The 18,447-nt window shown below is 40.6% G+C and overlaps 1 protein-coding gene across 50 annotated transcripts in view; it reads left to right on the forward strand.

The window, feature by feature from the left end:
• KATNIP (katanin interacting protein) overlaps positions 1-18,447 on the forward strand; it is a 55,628-nt gene that overhangs the window by 33,251 nt on the left and 3,930 nt on the right. For 32 of the 50 annotated variants that reach the window (XM_086854412.1, XM_086854404.1, XM_086854389.1 and 29 more), the window contains exons 16-25: positions 129-337; positions 3,995-4,058; positions 5,956-6,133; positions 8,444-8,609; positions 11,765-11,922; positions 12,218-12,282; positions 12,635-12,745; positions 14,553-14,692; positions 17,473-17,574; positions 18,238-18,398. In XM_086854412.1, coding sequence (XP_086710538.1) covers positions 129-337; positions 3,995-4,058; positions 5,956-6,133; positions 8,444-8,609; positions 11,765-11,922; positions 12,218-12,282; positions 12,635-12,745; positions 14,553-14,692; positions 17,473-17,574; positions 18,238-18,398 — 1,354 coding nt within the window. Of the gene's footprint in view, positions 1-128; positions 338-3,994; positions 4,059-5,955; positions 6,134-8,443; positions 8,610-11,764; positions 11,923-12,217; positions 12,283-12,634; positions 12,746-14,552; positions 14,693-14,869; positions 14,894-17,472; positions 17,575-18,237; positions 18,399-18,447 lie in introns of all 50 variants that reach the window. The other 18 variants (XM_086854378.1, XM_086854386.1, XM_086854392.1 and 15 more) reach the window with 1 other exon arrangement.

Genomic DNA, 18,447 nt, shown 5'->3' on the forward strand with positions numbered 1-18,447 from the left:
CAATTTGCCACATATTATCTTTAAACACTGCTGCAAATTAAATGCAAAGAAGGACCAAAAATAATTTTTCTCATTCTTTACGTTCCTTTTGCATTATTTCTCCATTTAATTCTGTGTGTTGCCTTCAGCTCCAGAGCACTTTGGGGATACCATATTGTTCACTACTGATGATGATATTCTTGAAGCCATTTACTGCTATGATGAGACATTTGATGGAGAAATGGGAGATTCCAGCTCCCTGAGATATGAGGAAGAGCTGAAGAGGCCAACAACTGCAGACAGGGAGGGAGATGAGAGACCTTTTACACAAGCAGGGTTGAGAACAGAGGATCAACAGGTGGGGGCCTCTATGTTCAAAACTCTCTATAAATGTCTGTTTGAAACCTGGAAGTAATGGACACATTTCCAGGCTGGAATAAAACCTCAGAAGGACTAACACAATTATGACAATTTGAAAGTTCTTTTTTCACCAGATCAATAATTTATGCTATTTTTTTTAAAGCCCTAAAGGTCCTCCAAATGTTGGTTTCCCTGATTAATTAATAAGCCTACTTCTTCACTTGGACAGAGACTAGGGGGAGTTCTTCATGATTTGGGTACTCCTGAAGGTTTCAGCCCTGTCAGTGATTTTTCCCATGCTGTTACTCCTGTCATGAGTAGCTGTGCTCCCTGGCACTCCAAATCAAAGGTTTTATCATATTTTTCATATTGCTGATTTCTTCCTCCACAAATTAGGGATGTCTCTTCCTCTCAACCCTTCCCTTATTTTCCCACTTTTTCTTTCTTTGACTAGCATTGTCACAGGTTTATGTGCATTCTGCAGCATAAAAACACCTTTTTTTTTATTCCATTCAGGAGGTATTCCACTCCTCGGAGAAAGGCTGTATTTCCAAGCACTCGAGCTCTTGCCTTATGCCATTCCAGCCCAGCAGTCCAGTGTCTGAGCAAAGATCCCACAGGATTTTCTCAAGATGATGTGTGACAGTCTTTGCCCTGTTTTCCTTAAAATGTTCTACTTTCTCAGGATCTTCCTGAGCACCCTCTATTGCATCAGTGTGGTTGTTTTTTTCTAGGGTTCACATTCTTACTTGTGAGTCTGTCAGGAGACCCAAAGCTGAATCAATCCAAATTCCAGCTGCTCCAGCCAAAACCTTCCCAGGGATATGTGGTTCCTTATGAACCTTGTGCCAAACCTTCCCCTTCTGTCTCGACCTCTTTTTCTTGTGGCTCACAAGACAGGAGGAGAGCCAATGGCATTGGAATTTGATCTCACTGTTAAGACCAGAAATCAGTGGCTTTAACCTTTGGACTTCTGCAGTAATTTTGATCTCATCTTTGCTTGCAGTATCTGAAACTGCTCAGAACCTTGTGCAGTGCACGATTTCATGAAGACAAGCTGAAGTTGACCTTTCTTTTCCTGTTCATGAGTTTATTGTGAGCATTCACCAGGACCTCTTCCATGGCAGAAGCTTGACCCTGGACTGTCTGGTCCTTGCTCAGATACAGGCTCTGCTTTTCATTTTGCTGTTCAGCTCTGATGCCCTTCACACCCCTGTTCTGACTGTGAAACTGCTGTATCAGTGGTGGAACAACAAAAGCTGTTGTGACTGAGCCATTGATCTCCCTGTCACTGTGTATTTGCTGGTTCCATCAGGATTTCTGTAGGGGGATGTTTATGCTACCAGAATGATACAGATCCAGTGCACAATTTGTCTTCCCCAGCCTAACATTGTCAGACCAGTATTGACCAGTTTGAGCAGTCCCTGCTGTTGATCATTTCCCTTTATTCCCTGTTCAGTAGATGAAATGGTGTGTTTTACTAAAAACTTCACAAAAGCTTGCACAGAAGTGGCTTACTTTTCTGTCAGTGTTATCCATGGCCATCTCTCTGTCCACTCTGAATTCAGGAATCCTTAACATGTTTATATGAAGATCAGACTCTGGCTACTGCCCTTGATTCAACTCTGGGGCCAGTAGTGGCTGCTTAGAGAGAATGAAAGAACAGCACAAACACAGAGTGGTGTTGCTCTGAAACACTCATTCAGCCCCTTGAAATGTGTCTCACAAGGATTTTTTCACTTAACCTCTGTGTTTAATATCCTGCCACAGATTTTTATTGCATTAATTCATCCACCAGCTTTTTGAACCCACGTGAACTTGTAAAATTTACAGTGCTCCGTGGCAAGTTTCCCAGCTGAACCTGCATGGCACAAAGAACCTCCTTCTGTTTGTTGCTAGTTTCATTTAATGTTCTCTAGGTTTTGTGTTGGAAGAAACAAAACAATTCTTCCCCACTCCGTTCCTCAAGCTACTCAAAAGATTTATACCCCTGTGTTAGGATTCTAAATCTTTTCCAGAATGGTTGCTCCTACTTTAGTTATTCCTCCCAGGAAGGGTGTTGGACAGTGTGATCAGGTGTTAAGACCAGGGTAATACTTTCTACTTTTTATTGGTAATACTTCCTACTTTATATTGCTTTTCCAATAACTCCTGTATTATGGTGGTGTTTTGTTTTAGCCATAAGAATCTAAGAACACAGGTAGGACAATGCCGACTAGCAGAAGTAGTTAAAATAATAGAAAATGAGACCATATCTGAAAGAAAATATATTGGGCATCAGTGGAATGGAATCATCAGGAAGGGATCTGAGTAGATAAGAAAGCGAGAAAAGAGGTGATAAGGTGCCTTTGCACAAATGGTTTCTGGTCTGCTAGGGAGAGCATTGTTTTGCAGTCAGTAAACGCAGTGCCTTTTATTGTGTCTATGGGTTTTGATTTTAAATAAAGTTGCAAATTTTAATTCCCAGACTGGTGTTTTAGAATAGTTCTGAGGAACAGAAGTGGTTTGTGAGAGAGGTACCCCAGTGGGAGGGATTTTCCATGGTTTAGATTCTGTGGTTTTATTTCAGAGCCCATTTCTTGTTCAGTCTCACCTGAATTACCTTGACTGCCCCAGGGACATTTGCTGCCACATGAAGGATATTGCAGTCTGGGAACACATGAGATCCTGGGGATCAGTGGTTAAATTGCAGGGATCTAATGGAACTGTAGGAGACAAGTGTTGACAAGTCTTTATTTATTTTTCTTAGGCACAGTGTAGATCCATTTGATGTATTGTGGATGACAGGAGGTTTATTTCTAATGATGAATTAAAGAGTAGGAGTCTGGACTTCTAATTTCCTGTTTGGCCTTTTGACTACTAATGAGGATTGAACTGGTGTTTTTATAGAGCTACTTAGAAAAATGCTAGGATTTCATTCTAATCTACTATTATTTATTTTGGAGCCAATACTGGTATATGTGAAATTAGGATTGTTTTCTCTGTATAACATTTTTACATTTGTGCACAGAGAACAGGATTTGCCATTTTATCACACTCATTGAAGTGAATTCTATCTGCAATCCTTTGCCATTTTTGTCTTTACTACCCTAATTGGCCCAGTGTGATCAGCAAATTTTGTCATCTGTTTCTTCACTTTTCTGAATAGCATAGGCAATTTTTAATTAGTATTGCCAGAGCACAAGCACAAGGTTTTGGGCAAGTTTGCTTGTTTGTTCTGCCTCTTAATTCCTGAGAAGAAATTGTGGTGGCACTCTGTGGTCTTGACTTCCTTCCAGACTCCTTGTCTCTGCAACAGATTTGCAACATATTGCAAATACAGCATATTATCACTTGCTGATGGCAGTTTGCAAGGAAATAAGTGCGATTTAAGGATTTCAGCCTCTTTCAGAAGCTCACACTGTGGAGTCTCCCATTTCACATTTCTATATGCACTATGCAATAAACCTGCCCTAATAGTCTTGGCTTTCTGAGAACCCACCTGATACTCTACATTTTGGGTCATGTTTTCCATTGTTTGCAGGACAGCCGGGGTGGGGAGGCAGAGGGGAGATTGATACACAAAAACAAACAGGTACAAATATCAGACTTTATAAGCAGTCAATGTCAGTGTAATACTGAACCTGTTCCTTGCACCTGTTGACTTTCTTTTTAGGTTCAAGAGCCAAACTCTGTCTCTGAATGCATACCAAAGGACAGAGGAATATTTACTGGAAAATGTAAGTTCTTACATTTACTTCTTGCTTAACCAGCCTTCCCCCAAACATGTTTTCAAGGAGGATCTGATTTGTCAGAGCTGCACAGCACTTTGTGACAGATGCCAGGTCTAGAATAAAGAAGAGTAATTGAATATTTAAGGCAGAAGCTTTGTTTGCTATGGCATTTACAACATTATATTGTAACAGTTGGTTTTTAATCTCAGAAAAGTAACATTAGCCATTTGTCTAGTCCCTGAATGGGATTTCTAATAGCTGTGTCCCTTACCCAGTAATTCTCTCCCAATCCTTTGTATTTATGTAGACTGACTGAATTTTTTAGATTGGATTGACAATAGAAACCCCAGAGTAAAGCTAGATCAGAGTGTTATATCCCTGCCTAAGTACCTGATTTATTATCCTATACCAAACCAGCTCTCTGGGGCCTTTCAGCTGTTGTCCAGAGAGTTTCTGGGTAGCCCAAAAGCTTCAGGAGCAGTTCCTGGTCCTTTGACAAGAATTTCCAGCAGGGTGTTAGGAAATTTTTTTCACCCTGAGAACAATCCAACACTGGATTGGGAGGGTTTGGAGTCTGCCAGCCTTGGAGGCAGGAAAGCTTCCCCTGGATAAGCTCCTGAGAGCCTTGATGCTGGCCTTGTTTTGAGCTTGGAACTGGATTAGGCACCTCCAGAGGTCCCTTTTCCCTAAATCATCCTCAGATTCCGTGAAGGAATCCTAAACTCTGGGGAATACTAAATCTGTGTGGATGGCTGCTCCAGTGCAGCTTTCCACTGGAGACCAGAGTGATTCTCCTGAGAACTCCTGCCTGCCTGTACCCTGAGCAGCTTTAGTCTCAGCACTGGGCTTGGGAGCAGTATCTGCTGGCAGAATAGCCAGAGCTGCAGGTTTGTCAGCTGACAGAGCTGTTTATTTCTCTGTGTCCCTGCAAATGCTGATGAGATCTTACACCCAAGTGAATCTCTGTGTGTATCAAGACTTGCTCTGGCTTTTAGGGGTAGCTGCACTGGGTGGCTTAAGAGGTTTAATGCTTGTTTGTTCTACAAACATCATGACTGCTGGTGTTTCTTTAGATATTACCCAACCTGATTATTTGTGAGTTTTCTGTAGTGTGTGAAATGAAAGGTATTTTTAATGTACCGAGATGGATTTTTATGGAACCTGATCAGATTGGAATTTTACTTGTTTTATCTGTAAATGCTATTTCTATCTTTTCAGTAAGGCATAAGACAGGTGGAACAGGAGATTCACATTCAGCCTTTTGTGCATCCTGTTTATATTCTGGAGATACAGCCTTATCAATATTTCTGCTTTTCACTGATGCTGTCCCATGAAAATACTTCCATGTGTCCAGTTCTGATGTGAAGAAAATAACTTAAAAACATTCGTAAACCGAATTTTTTTCTTTGCTTTAAGCGTGTGTAGGTGTTCTCTAAAAATGTATGGATTTCTGAGAGGCTGGATTTATGTGAATCTATACAGTCACTTAGCTGGTGAAAGATGATGGATAGACTTCAGACTAATGGGTCTTCTCCGTGTCTGCATGATCACAAAATCTGTCATGGAACTCTTAAATCAGTGTCAGTGGCTGGCTGTCAGTGTGCAGCCCCAGTAATGAGGCACTTGGGAACGTGCTTGATCAGCACTTGTGTAATCTCAAGTGAACAAGGTGTTGATAGCACATTACAGAGCTCTGACACAGATTAAAAAAGCTGCTGTTATGTGGAGGTAGACAAACAGAGCAGGAAATACCCGATTCCAGCATATAAAGTTATTTAATCTGTACAGAAATATCCATGCTGCTAATCATTGGGGTTTGCACTCACGTTTATATTGGGTACAATAATACTTGCTACAAACCAGTGAGTTTACAGAGATATTAAATGTACATTCTTTTATGTAGGCCTGCAGCTGAACTTTACCATGACCTGGGGAGACTCTCATTACCTGGGACTCACAGGACTTGAAGTGATAGGAAAGGATGGTCAAGCATTAAAAATCAATGCAGAGCAGATTTCTGCTTCACCCCGAGACTTAAATGATCTTCCAGAGTACACAGGAGATTCCAGAACGTTAGAAAAGTAAGTAACCAAAGACTTGGGCTGCATTTTACATCAGATTTTCTAAAATGACAGATTTCTATAAACTTCTGTTATGTTAACACATGTTAATGTGAACATGATTTTCATCCCATCACTGCTCATTCTTGGAATTCACAGGCTGTCCAGGAACAGCTTGTTGTAGAAACATGAATGAGATGTTTCCAAAAGATGGTGTTTGAGCTGGGAGATGAGAACATGCCTGGTTGGTATTTCTGCCAAGGACTTTCCAGGAAGAAATGTGGGTGTTCTTTAGCATCTGTCTGTGCATATTGAGTGATATTTATGCAGGATTTCTGGATAATTTCAAGGAAAACTTTCACGTTAGCGAAGAGTGAAGATGTGTCGGGGAATTGCACAAATAGGTGCCATTCTTTTGGCCACTTTGCAGCACTTTTTTTTGGCAAATCTGATGAAGTTTTATTCATTGACAAGTATATTTCCTCAGACTTGTGCATCTAAATGGCAGCAGTATAGAAATTGTAGGCTGTAGATCTGGAGAGGACTTGGCATTTGGATGTTATTGAAGCTGCATCCTGTTGTTTCTGAGTCATCTCTCCATTTGAAAGGGTATTTTTGGTTGTAATCCTGTCTTGCTGGTATGTTTATGGGCTGTGACCAGGCTTATGAATTAGGACTTGTCTTTTCAAAGGCTCTGGAGTCTTCCTTAGAATGTTGTATTTATCTCCATGCACACTAACTCCATTGTTTGTAATTTCTGCTAATCTGACAAATGCAGATATCAACCTCACTGGTGTGTAATTCCTTGTTCCTTCTGCCATCTTCTATCAAAATCTCCTCTGTAGGCAGTTGCTGATCTAAGAAATCTTCCCATGACATCCCCTGTGATGAACAGATTCTGGTGGGGGAGTCTCTCCAGACCCCACCCTGATGGACCCAGATGCAATGAATTAATTTACTTTTTTTGTTGGTGCCTTCTCCTCTCTGAATGCTCCTTTTGCAGCCTAGTGATGTGTTGATCCTACAGAATTTTTGGCAAGCTTTCAGCTCCTGATGTATTTGAGGGATTTTATTTCTTGCATCTTTTGCTTGCTAGCCTTCAGACTCTTTTTTAGGCCTGTGCATATGCCTTTAACCTTCCAGAGTTTATGAGTCCATCAATTTATGGCTTTTTTGATCATGAATATTGCTGAGAGATGGCTCATAATAACTTTGTTTATCCTGCTACTGAGCCAGGCTGGCTTTGAGTTTTCAAGTCCTCCTTCTTCCTAACATCTTTCTTAGTAAGTGGGTTATATTTTTAATTTTTTTTTTTTTTACATTCTTGATTGTTTTGCTGGAGAACTTTTTTGGGCACAAGAAATAGATTCTCTTTTGGCTCTGGATATTCCTGCAAGCATGTTGAATTTGAGTATATTGCAGTGCTCTCAACTGTGGCATTTGGAATAGGTCCCGTGTACTATTCAAGACCAAATCAAGAATTATCTCTTTTCTCATGGACTCCCTAATCAGTTCCTCTATGGAAGAGTCATTATTCAAATCTTTTTCTTTAAGGAATTGCCAAGTCTGGCATTCATTCTTCCATTAAACTTTTAAATAAATAGTAAGTATATACTTACTTTTTTTGGCAGTGTACCAAAGTAATTACCGTGGAAAATTAATTCATGTTTCCCCTTTACTCCATCTCTGTATGGCACAGTTTGTGGCAGAAGAATATAATGTCAGAAAATACCAGATTTAACTTTGTTCAGTCAGCCTGAAGTCTGTGCTGTCATGAAAAGACATTGTCCTGCTGGTTGGAAGATAGCAGGGATGTGCCTAATTGTGGCCACGAGGGATGTGAGCAAGCCCTGGTCCTGCTCAGGGTTCTCCAGGTGCCATCCAGCTCCTCCTCGGATCCAGCAGAGCTGTGTTGGCATAGAAACACCCTGCAGGGTGCCAGATACACTGCTTTGGGCGTGGAGCTGGCTTAATAAATTATATCGTGGCTGGGTTTGAGTTCTGCCTTCAGCCACTTGGCTGCAAAGGCAATTGAGGTTTTCTTTGCCTGTCCCTGTTCACACAGGGAAAACCTAAGGATTTTGCTGTTTTTCCTTAAGCAGACCCAATTAAAGAAAATACTGTGTTTTTTCTCCCCCCACTGCCTTTAGTTCAATATTTGCATGCTATTTTTGATGTTTTCTATGCTTTTAATTGCGTGCACAAGGACATGAGAAGCTCTGGAAGCTGGAAGTGGCATCTAGAATGAAATGAACCCTAGGAAAGTCCCTTCTTTTGATGAGAGAAGCCAGCTTTTCCCTTTGTGCAGCTAATGGACTTTTCTCTTTGTAGGTTAATAGATGGGACTAATATCACAGTGGAGGATGACCATATGTGGCTCATTCCCTTCTCTTTTGGAGAAGATCATCTGCTCACAATCCATTTTGATAAAACTGAAAGCATTGCAGGGCTTCGCTTTTGGAACTATAATAAATCTCCAGAGGATACCTACAGAGGGGTAAGTAAAAGAAAAGGAGCACTGCCAGCAAAAATATACAGCATTGGAAAATTGGTAGTGTGATGAATGAATATAGCTGCCTTAATGGAACACCATAAATCTTTCTAGATTGTCTGAGGCTGAATTTTGTGGCAGGTATAATGCATTCCTGTCTCCACAAACAGCAGATAGTAAAAAAAAAAGCCAGAGATGGCTTAAAGAACTCTTCAAAACTGATTTTTTTAAGAGACACATACAATAGCACATATTATTTTCAGGATATATGATTCTGAAGTGGTATCTTCTCAATATGTTGTATTTAGACCTGCTGTATGATTCTGTGTTTCCTGAAATGCAGGGGATGATATGAGGGAAACTTTTCCAAATAAATCCTGTTCAGTTCAGGCTCAGAAGGCCACTCACTTAGTACTGCCTTTTCCAGGAACAGTCTTGTGAAATATTAACATTTAATAAAGGGAAAGTTGCCACCTTCAAGCAGTTTGGCTAAAATAATTTAGCTAAAAATGTCTGATATAAATTCTCTCTTATTTCCAGATTGCCTGTTTTTTATTTTTTTTCCATACTAAATTGTTGGGATTGACAATTGACACCTAATGGAGATAATTTTATAGTTTTTCACTCTGAATTTGGCTGTCCCTCCTTCCCCTGCTGTACTTACACATGTAATGATAACACTTGTAATGATAATGATAATGAAGCAGAGGTTGCTGTTCATTGCACAAAAGTTTAGGAATCCACCTGTTCCCAGATTTTCCACCCCAAAAGGCAACTGTTACCCTCTCCACGTCCAAATTCAGGCAGTAAATAAGAATAAAAATGTTGCCATGTATTGAACTGGAGAGAGGACAAAAAGGATCTTCCAATTAAATCTCAGCTGATCCAGAGATTTGAGCAGAGGGCCCTGGTTTTGTGCTCCATCACATTTGCCCAGCACGTTTCACACATGGCAGGGTTCTGGAGCATTTTGAATATTACCATCTAAATATACCCCCTGTACAAATGGGGGCTTTTAGTGACATTTGTGTCCTGATTTCAGCTGGGATAGAGTTAATTTTCTTCCCAGGAGCTGTGTTTTGGATTTAGGGTAATAATAATGTTGGTAACTTACTGATATTTCAGTTGTTGCTGAGCAGTGCTTATTAAATCTCTAAATTCTAACGTGGAATTTGGTCTCTGGAGACCAAACCAAGAAAAAAAAGGTGTATTTTCAGCAGTTTACTTGGCTAGGCAGGAAAAAGAAGTGAGTCTGATACAGGTCTCTACCTGCATGAATACTGAAAGTCCCTTAAGAATTAGTGGATCCTACTTAAAGGAGGAGCCCATACCTGCAGTCCTGTAAAGAAATAAAATAAATTATTTGGAAAATAAAAGATGCAAGGTCCCCTGGGGCACAGGAAAGGAGGTTTTAGGCTGTTAACCCGGGGCATCCTTACATCTGTCTCTTGAAGTATTTCTGCTCCTTCTAGGAACCAGTCCCTGGGTGTGAGATGGAATGATTTGCTAGGCAGCTGCAGGCTGGGGGATTCTATTCACAGCTTTAGTGTGAGAGGGTAATGGCAGCGACTGTCAGAATGAAGACTTGGGTGCTGTTTGCAGCTCTGTGAAAAATCACCTTGTGAGAGCTTTGTTATGCCATTTGTAAAATGCAATATGTGACGGCTGAGTGCCTCCTCAGATGATGAGAATTACTTAGAAATGAGGGCTGTAAAGGGCACATAAATATAAGCAGCTGTGGTGTAATAAGTAAGATTCCATCTCTGGCTCTCCAGACTTCCCATTTGCTACGTGTTTCCGTTTAGGAAAGCGTATTTCAGTGGATTTCTCACTTCCTCTCCTTAGCCTGGCAGACTTATTCAGCTGCAAAGCAGCATGCAGAAGAGTTTCTCATATGAAAAAGATGTTTCCTTTATTTGATCCCAAGTGTATTAAAGATGAGGCCAGAAATAGTTATTTCTCCACATTTGGTAGTCATACAAACATTCCCGCCTAATTAATCTTCATGGAAATGACTGAGCCCCTCCTACAGTCTAGCACAAACTGGTACTTAGTACAAGACCCAGGGCAGTAAATGCTGCTTGTGATGAACATTAAGTTATATTTAACATGTTAGAGAGCAAGGTGCAGTGATTGAATGGTTCTGTGCCTGGGATCATGGATACAGCTCCACATGCTTCTGCTGGGGGAGGGTAAAGGGGCCAGGACTCCTGCATCATCTGAATAAATGTGCCTGAATTATTCACTTTAATCTCCAGAGGTTGGATAAGGTGTGCTTAATTGTCTCTGTCTGGTACAGGTACCTTATTCTTTATTCATATGCCCTGAGGTTACACATAGCCCTGCCCAGCAGAGGAGTTTGTGTGGTCCTGGAGAAGTCCAAGTGCCACCTGCCACAAAGATAAATAGAACTGCTGAAATGCAGGCTGCTGTAAATGCAAAAGAAACACCAAAGTCTGCTCTGGAGAGAGCACCAGGCTGTGGGATTTCTGGAAGGGTGCCCCCAGCCAGGGCTGGGCAATCCCAGCTGATTTAGCAGAGCATTCAGGTGCATGATATCTCCTCAGATTCCCTTTGTGACATGGGCTGACTTGAGAACTGAGCATTCCCATTCTCTTGGTGCGTGCAAATACTGCTGCAGGCTCAGGAATCAGAGGGTTGTTTAGGTTGGGAAAGAGCTGTAAGATCATCATGTCAAATGCAAACCTCACACTGCCAAGGCCAGCACTGACCCATGTCCCCAAGTGCCTCATCTACACCTCTTCGAAATCCCTCCAGGGATGGCATCTCCACCACTTCCCTGGGCAGCCTGTGCCAATGCCTGACCACCCTGTCTGTGAAGAAGGGCAGCTTCAGTTTGCTGAGATCCAGTGCCACACAGTAATTGAAGGATCTGTCAATACTTTTTTTAGTATTTCCTCCCCCAAATCCTCACCTCTGCCATGCCCATCAGTGCCAGTGATGACATGGACACTATGGATTGCAGCTGGTATCTGCTGGGTTAGGCTTTCTTTTGCCAAAGGAAGTCACACTCTAGAGGAATGAAATAAATACAGCTGAATGAAACCATTTCAGTCTCTGAAGTGAATGGAAATGTTTGCAGTTATTTAATGTAAGTCATGTCATGTCAGGTAATCTTATGTTTTGTTCTTTTAAACCAGGCTAAGGTGGTCCATGTGATGCTGGATGGGCACAGCATCTCCCCCCTGGAGGGCTTCCTTATCCGCAAGGGACCAGGCAACTGCCACTTTGACTTTGCTCAAGAAATTCTCTTTCTTGACTATTTACAGCCCCAGCCAGCTCCTAAAGTACACAGGAGGTAAAACAGGATGTCTTTGTTGTCTGAACCACAGAGTGATTTCTCTTCACTCTTGTAGTGTCATTTCCCATTGCCTGTTGGAGCCGTCTGTGTGAGGCTCCTGGCTGAAAACATGGAGCAGAGCAGAGCTTCCCTTGGTTTTAGCTCTGACCAAATTTCACTGTGGTCCGAGGGGAGTCTGGTCCATCATGGGGTGGTGTCTGTGGAAATTTGGTTCTTTTTGTTTGTCCTATTCTTTTCTGAATGAGCCAAGGGTACATATAAAACCTGTTTTGCCTTGGTTTTTTATTGGCAGGACTGCTTCAAGAGCACTGGAACAAGCCAGTATGGACTATGAAGCACCACTAATGCCCTGTGGTTGTATCCTTCCCTGTCATCTTCCTTGTCACATGGAATATTTAAGAGTTACATGCCATGGTTAGGAGTCCTGAGCTTTTTGAATCCAACAATTTCAGGTGCTTTAAGGTATGACCAAGATACCAAGAAAATGAGAAAGGCTACCATAAAGTATGGCTTAAGAATAAATCAGTGAAACATCATGTATGACTATGTGGCCTGTTTTCAGATCCTCTGGTAGCTTTTTCTCCTGAATTGCAAATAAGAGCATCTGACATTGTGGGCTGCACCATCATTTTTCAAACTGCAGATTAAATAGTCTGTTAGGACAAAGCTTCTGTATTGATATTTTCCTTAATAGCATTTTGCTTGTTAGTTATTTTCCAGTTCCAGCTCCTGACGAGTTGGGGTGATCCCTACTACATTGGTTTGAATGGGCTGGAGCTGTTCAATGAACATGGAGACCAAATCCTACTGACTGAAAACAGTATCCTTTGCACCCCTGACTCTGCTGATGCACAGTTTATTGTGCAATATAATATAATATAATATAATCCCTGGCAAATTGTCACAGGGCATCACTTCCACATTGCCAGTTTGTCTGGGATAAACTCTGCTTCTATTTCTCTGTATTTGGGTGATGAATCTCTTTTCTGTATGTTTTTGTGGCTTCTGTATACTTCCAGAACATTTCTTCTCTCAATGGGACACACCAACAAAGCAGGACAAAGTTAGAGAAGGGAAGGCTTAAGAAGGGTGTGGTATTTTCTGCTCTTGACATTTCTTCTATGGTGGGGAAGGACCAGAAAGTTTGCTGAGCTATAAATTCATAAGGAAAGATGGAGTTCAGTGCTTTTTTTTTTTTTTTTTTCTTTTATGGAATCTTTCATTGTGCCCCAAGAAAGAAATTTTTCATAACTCTTGCTCTGGAGATTGAGGCTGTTCTAGACAACCAATGCAGTCAGGAAGGTCAGGGCTGAGAGTTTGAATGTGAATCAGTGTTCCCTGGATATCCAGCAGAGGGAATGAAGGGCATGTTGGGAAGATGGATGTTCATCAAGGTTACACTTTGTGTTCTGTACCAGTTAAGTCTTTCAAGAGCTGAAAGCTTCATACCCCAACATACAACTCCCATAGTTCAGGTACATAGAAGGAACATTTTTTAGCCCTTGGGAAGAATAAATAGCACAAATGCTGCTGGAATTGTTTGTCTCTAAGGATCCTCACTGCCTAATAAACAGGGAATTAAATGAAATAAATGCTTTTTCCCAAGTGCTATTTTGGTTTTTATCTTGTATGATACACCCTGAACTTGAAACATTTATAATGGGCAGGAAGCATTTTGAAATTGAGAAATGGTAACAAATTGTCTTGAAAAACCAGGGATCTTTAACTGACCTGGTGCAGCTCTACAGTGCGAAACAGTGCCAGGTAAAGAATCCTCAGCTCCTTTTGAATGATCACCTGTTCCTGCCTGTGCAGTTGTGTGTGGGATGTATTAGGATCCCAAAAGGGCATATTTGTCTTAGCGCAATATTTAATGTGATAATTCACAACTGAATCAAGCTTTTCTTAAACACGTGAGGCATTGCTGTGTCATTCCTTCAATTCTTTATAAACACTTACAGACTTTCAGAAAGCAGAACAGGGGGAAATTATTGTCCCTCAAAATGGATTGCTCAGGATTCATAATTCTGAAGACACTGTCATCCATCCCCATTTCTTTGCATGTTTTTAAATATTCATATATGTTTTTAATGTAAGTGTTCTTTTACAGAGAAAATCTGGTTCAATGGAAATTTCATCTTTCCCTCTCAAAGAAATGAAAAAAGGGTTTATTACACAGCTACTGTTTTTTGCCACAAACCTTGAGCAACTTAAGCAAAACCTAGTCTGACTGATGACTGCCTCCTGTAAAGACACTCTTCTTGATGATAGGTTTTATATGATGAATTTGCACAAGTTTATGATAAAAATATGTGACTTTGTCACTAAAAAGATGGGAAATGCCTATTCTTGATAATGGAAATTTATTGATGAAGTCATAAGTACAAATCTGAGAATAAATTGAATGCAGCTAGTTACTTAATTCCTATTTTAATAATAAATTGGAACACCAGAATATCTAAGGATTGTCCTGCTTTTAAATATGTGCCCCCAAATTCCTCAGCCATGCAATCCTGTCAGTACTGCTGAAAACTCACTCATGGAGTTGGGAAGAGCATAAACTTTTAAATACAGTGCTTCTGAAATATCCCTTTTTGTGTTATTTATGCTTAAAAGTTTTTTTTCAGATATTGCTGCTTTTCCAGATAGTGTCAACATTTTAGATGATGTATCTGGAGACATCCGGACTCCAGACAAGCTGATTGACAGAGTGAATGACACCACTGATGGCAGGCACATGTGGCTGGCACCAGTTCTTCCTGGTTTGGTACATTTTCCATTTTCATTCTGTTTTAGTGATGTGTGTGGATGGAACTGGAAGCATGGAGGAAAGAGGAAGCGTATAGAATTCATAGCTAAATTTGGTATTAGTAACAGATGCTAAATCACTGCTTTTTAGAAGTTGTTTGTATTGCATTTTATTTTATTTCTCTGCATTGCACAGGCAGCAGCAGTGGTGGTTTCCCAGGTTTGTAATCTCCTCTCTCCAAGGGACAACAGCAGAAGATTTTCCAGAGACGGTTTTTGAGTCACTGTGACAGAGATACTGAGGAAGGAGTTCTGTGCAATAAACACCTTTCTGGTGCTTTTAAATTCATTTTTACAAAATGCAATGAATGTTGTTCCAGCAGTGAGAAATTTTTTTTTAATCTCATCATCTGTGTTGAATTCAAATTCGTAGATTAGGGATGGCAGACTTAATATTTCATGTCCTAAGGCCACAAATGATTCAGCCCTTTTACAAGTCCCATGTTTAATGGCTGGGATATCAAAAATCTAAACAGGAAAAGTAGATAAACTTAGATGACTTCTGACCTTGTTTTGGGAAAAGACATTTTTTAGGGACCTATAATGGACATAATTAAGGTGGTTTTATTTCTTATAAGAGAATGGATTTAAACAGAAAACAAAGTATAAACCTGATATGTGGTAAATTATCACTTTCTCTGTTGGCAAAATCCTCACTCCAGATGTTGCAGTTACTAATTAGGATATTAAAAGTGAGGAATTGTTAATTTATATCATGATGTGTTGTATCATGAAGGGCTATAATTAAGGTAAAGCTTTTAAGTGTACTTGGGAATAGTGAGCACTTGCATTTCCTAGGCAAGTGGAAACTCTGTGTGATGCTTGAGGCTCCTGCTGTGTAGATCCCACACCTTGAATCCTGGGAATTTGATGGGATGCTCAGATGTCTCTTATAATAGGATGACTGATTGATTTGACAGCCATCTGAGTGTGCTCATGTCCTTACAACAGACATGCTTGCAGAAGCTGTTTCACTTGGGAAAAAGGAAAATAACAGGCCCTGGAGTTCTCTCTCTCTGTGTTGTTCTGCCTGACACCAAAGTACTGCAGAAGAGCACAAAATACCAGTATTAAAGGGTAAATTGATAATGTGTGAAATGCAGGAGGCAGAAGCAATTTAATGGTGTTTTCTGTCCTTGAACTGTAGCAAATGACACCTCTGTAAGATCCACAGAGTATTTTTCCCTCCTCCGTCTTCCCTGGGATGGTTGTTGAGCTGGGAGGTGCTGGATGGAGCAATCAGCCTATTGCTGAACCAGAGCTTGTGGATGCTCCCATCCTCAGTGCAGGCTGCCTGGAAAGCTGCATTAACTCTTTGATGTTCTGTAAGCTTCAAAAGCTTGAAGGGAATTGGTATTATTATCTTTTCCTTCCTAAATGTCTTTTCCTTTTTTAAATCTAAAAGTGGTTTCATGTTGTTCAAATGAATTTCTTACATAAGCAGAATTTGAATTATTTGTTCTCCTGTTACTGATTATCATTTTATTTGTTTGTTTGAATGGATTTGATCAAATATATAATTTTCTGTGGGACTAACAGTTATTGTTGGAGACAATACTCCAGTTGTCTCATGGAAAATCACAGATATGAACATTTCTATTAATCCAATCTACCTTTCTTTCTTCACTAAAAAAAAACCCAGCATAATGATTTAATATAACCTACAGTATCTTCTCTAGTACATCAAAGGATTAAAACTTCAGAGGATGCTAAAGATGAAGCTTAAGATATGTTGATCCAAAGTTGATATAGTGGCTCATAAAAGGAAAAGCATGGAATTAACTGTAACAGGCAAGATTGGTTTCCTGCCTGCCTAATCTTTGGTCTTAACATCTTGACATTAACATCACTGGAAGGCAGATGAATAATATCTCAAGCAGTAATTGTTTAGCAAGCATCTGGAGGATTGTCTCTAAATTCCTGGTAGTATAACTCATACAAAAATTGCAGAATTTCTGCAATAGCTTTCAGGGCGTACAGGGGAAATTTTAGTCTTGAAAACAGAAAGGTGGAATCCCTTTGTATTTGGTAGAAAGAGATGGAATGAAATAGAATAAAATCATTGATTCACAGAATGGTTTGGGTTGGAAGGGACCTTAATGCTCATCCAGTTCTACCCCCTGCCATGGCAGGGACACCTTCCACCATCCCAGGCTGCTCCAAGCCCCATCCAGCCTGGCCTTGGACACTTCCAGGGATCCAGGGACAGCCACAGCTTCTCTGGGCACCCTGTGCCAGGGCCTCCCCACCCTCACAGGGAACAATTCCTTCCCAATGTCCCATCTATCCCTGCCCTCTGGCACTGGGAAGCCATTCCCTGTGTCCTGGCAATCCAGGCCCTTGGAAATTGTCTCTCTCCATCTTTCTTGCAGGCTCCATGTGGAGTAGAACAGAACAGAGGAGGCACCAGTTTGTTTTATCCCTAAGGACATGTCTGTATTTGGTTTATGAAATACTCATTAAAAGTGTCTTTATGCCCTTCCTCCAATTTCCAGGCAGTCCAGGATGACAAGGATGCTCTAGATCTCATCTTCTGTGCTTTTGAGAGCAGCTGTGGGGTAGAGCCAACATCTGGGAATTATCAGCAGGGATGATAGCTGAACTTCCATCGTCAGCATCGGTTATCTCTCCTCCAGCTATACCTCTTTAAATATGAACCTCTTTTGATGTAACATGCATGAGAATTTAATTTCTTTGGGGAATTTGTACTGTTAAATATAAATTAATTCTCTTTTACAGGTGAATAGGGTATATGTCATTTTTGATGTACCTACTACCGTGTCAATGATCAAGTTATGGAATTATGCCAAGACGCCTCAGAGAGGTGTGAAGGAGTTTGGTGTAAGTAATTTTCCTGTGCATTTTGTATGTCCTGGTGAGTCAGCTGGCTCCATTCTGTACGTGTTCTGACAGTTTGTTGAAGTGTGATTCCATGTAATCTCAAAGGATGGGATTCATCTCATTTAACTCTGCATTTAATATTAAAATGACTAATCTATGCCAGTCATCTGTCCTCCCTTTTTTTGTCCAGGGAAAGAAAACTTTATCTGATTTTTGTCTTAGATAATTGCCTGAAGTCAGGATAACACTTGCCTTTTTCCACTGACTGTAGAGTAGGCCTAGAAGACTAGTTTGAACTACACCACCCAAGTTTTAGACAGCTGAAGTGAGGTGAGATTCATTAATTCCTAGATTGAAGAGTGATTCACTCCAGTGAATAGAATGGCAATTATGTAAAACACGAAATACGTTTTTAATTACCTACTTGAAAGCTGCATTAAAAAACATCAGTGACAAGATAAAAAACTTGGGGAGGAAAAAAAAAAATCATACTCCAGCAGCAAATAGAGAGAAATAGAAGTTTTAAGGAACAAAAGCTAAATTAATGACTGGATTTGCGAAGCAAATAGGGAAAAATGCTTTCTAGTTAATTGCTGGAGACAACTGTTGGAAGCAAGGCCTGGTTTCTGATGGATTTTTGGTTTATTTCTTCAATGTTTGTAGCTTCTGGTGGATGATTTGCTGGTGTACAATGGGATTCTGGACATGGTGAGCCGTGTGGTGTCAGGCATCCTCCCCACATGTGACCCCGTGGTGCCCTACCACACCATCCTCTTCACGGATGATGAGAGGATTTGCCACCAGGAGAGGAGAACTGTTATCAGGTACGTGAGTGGATCTTGGCTGGGACAAAGAATCTTGGCTTTAAAAACT

This window comes from Cyanistes caeruleus, chromosome 17 (assembly GCF_971803275.1).
Source record: "Cyanistes caeruleus chromosome 17, bCyaCae1.hap1.1, whole genome shotgun sequence".
Classification (NCBI taxonomy): domain Eukaryota; kingdom Metazoa; phylum Chordata; class Aves; order Passeriformes; family Paridae; genus Cyanistes; species Cyanistes caeruleus.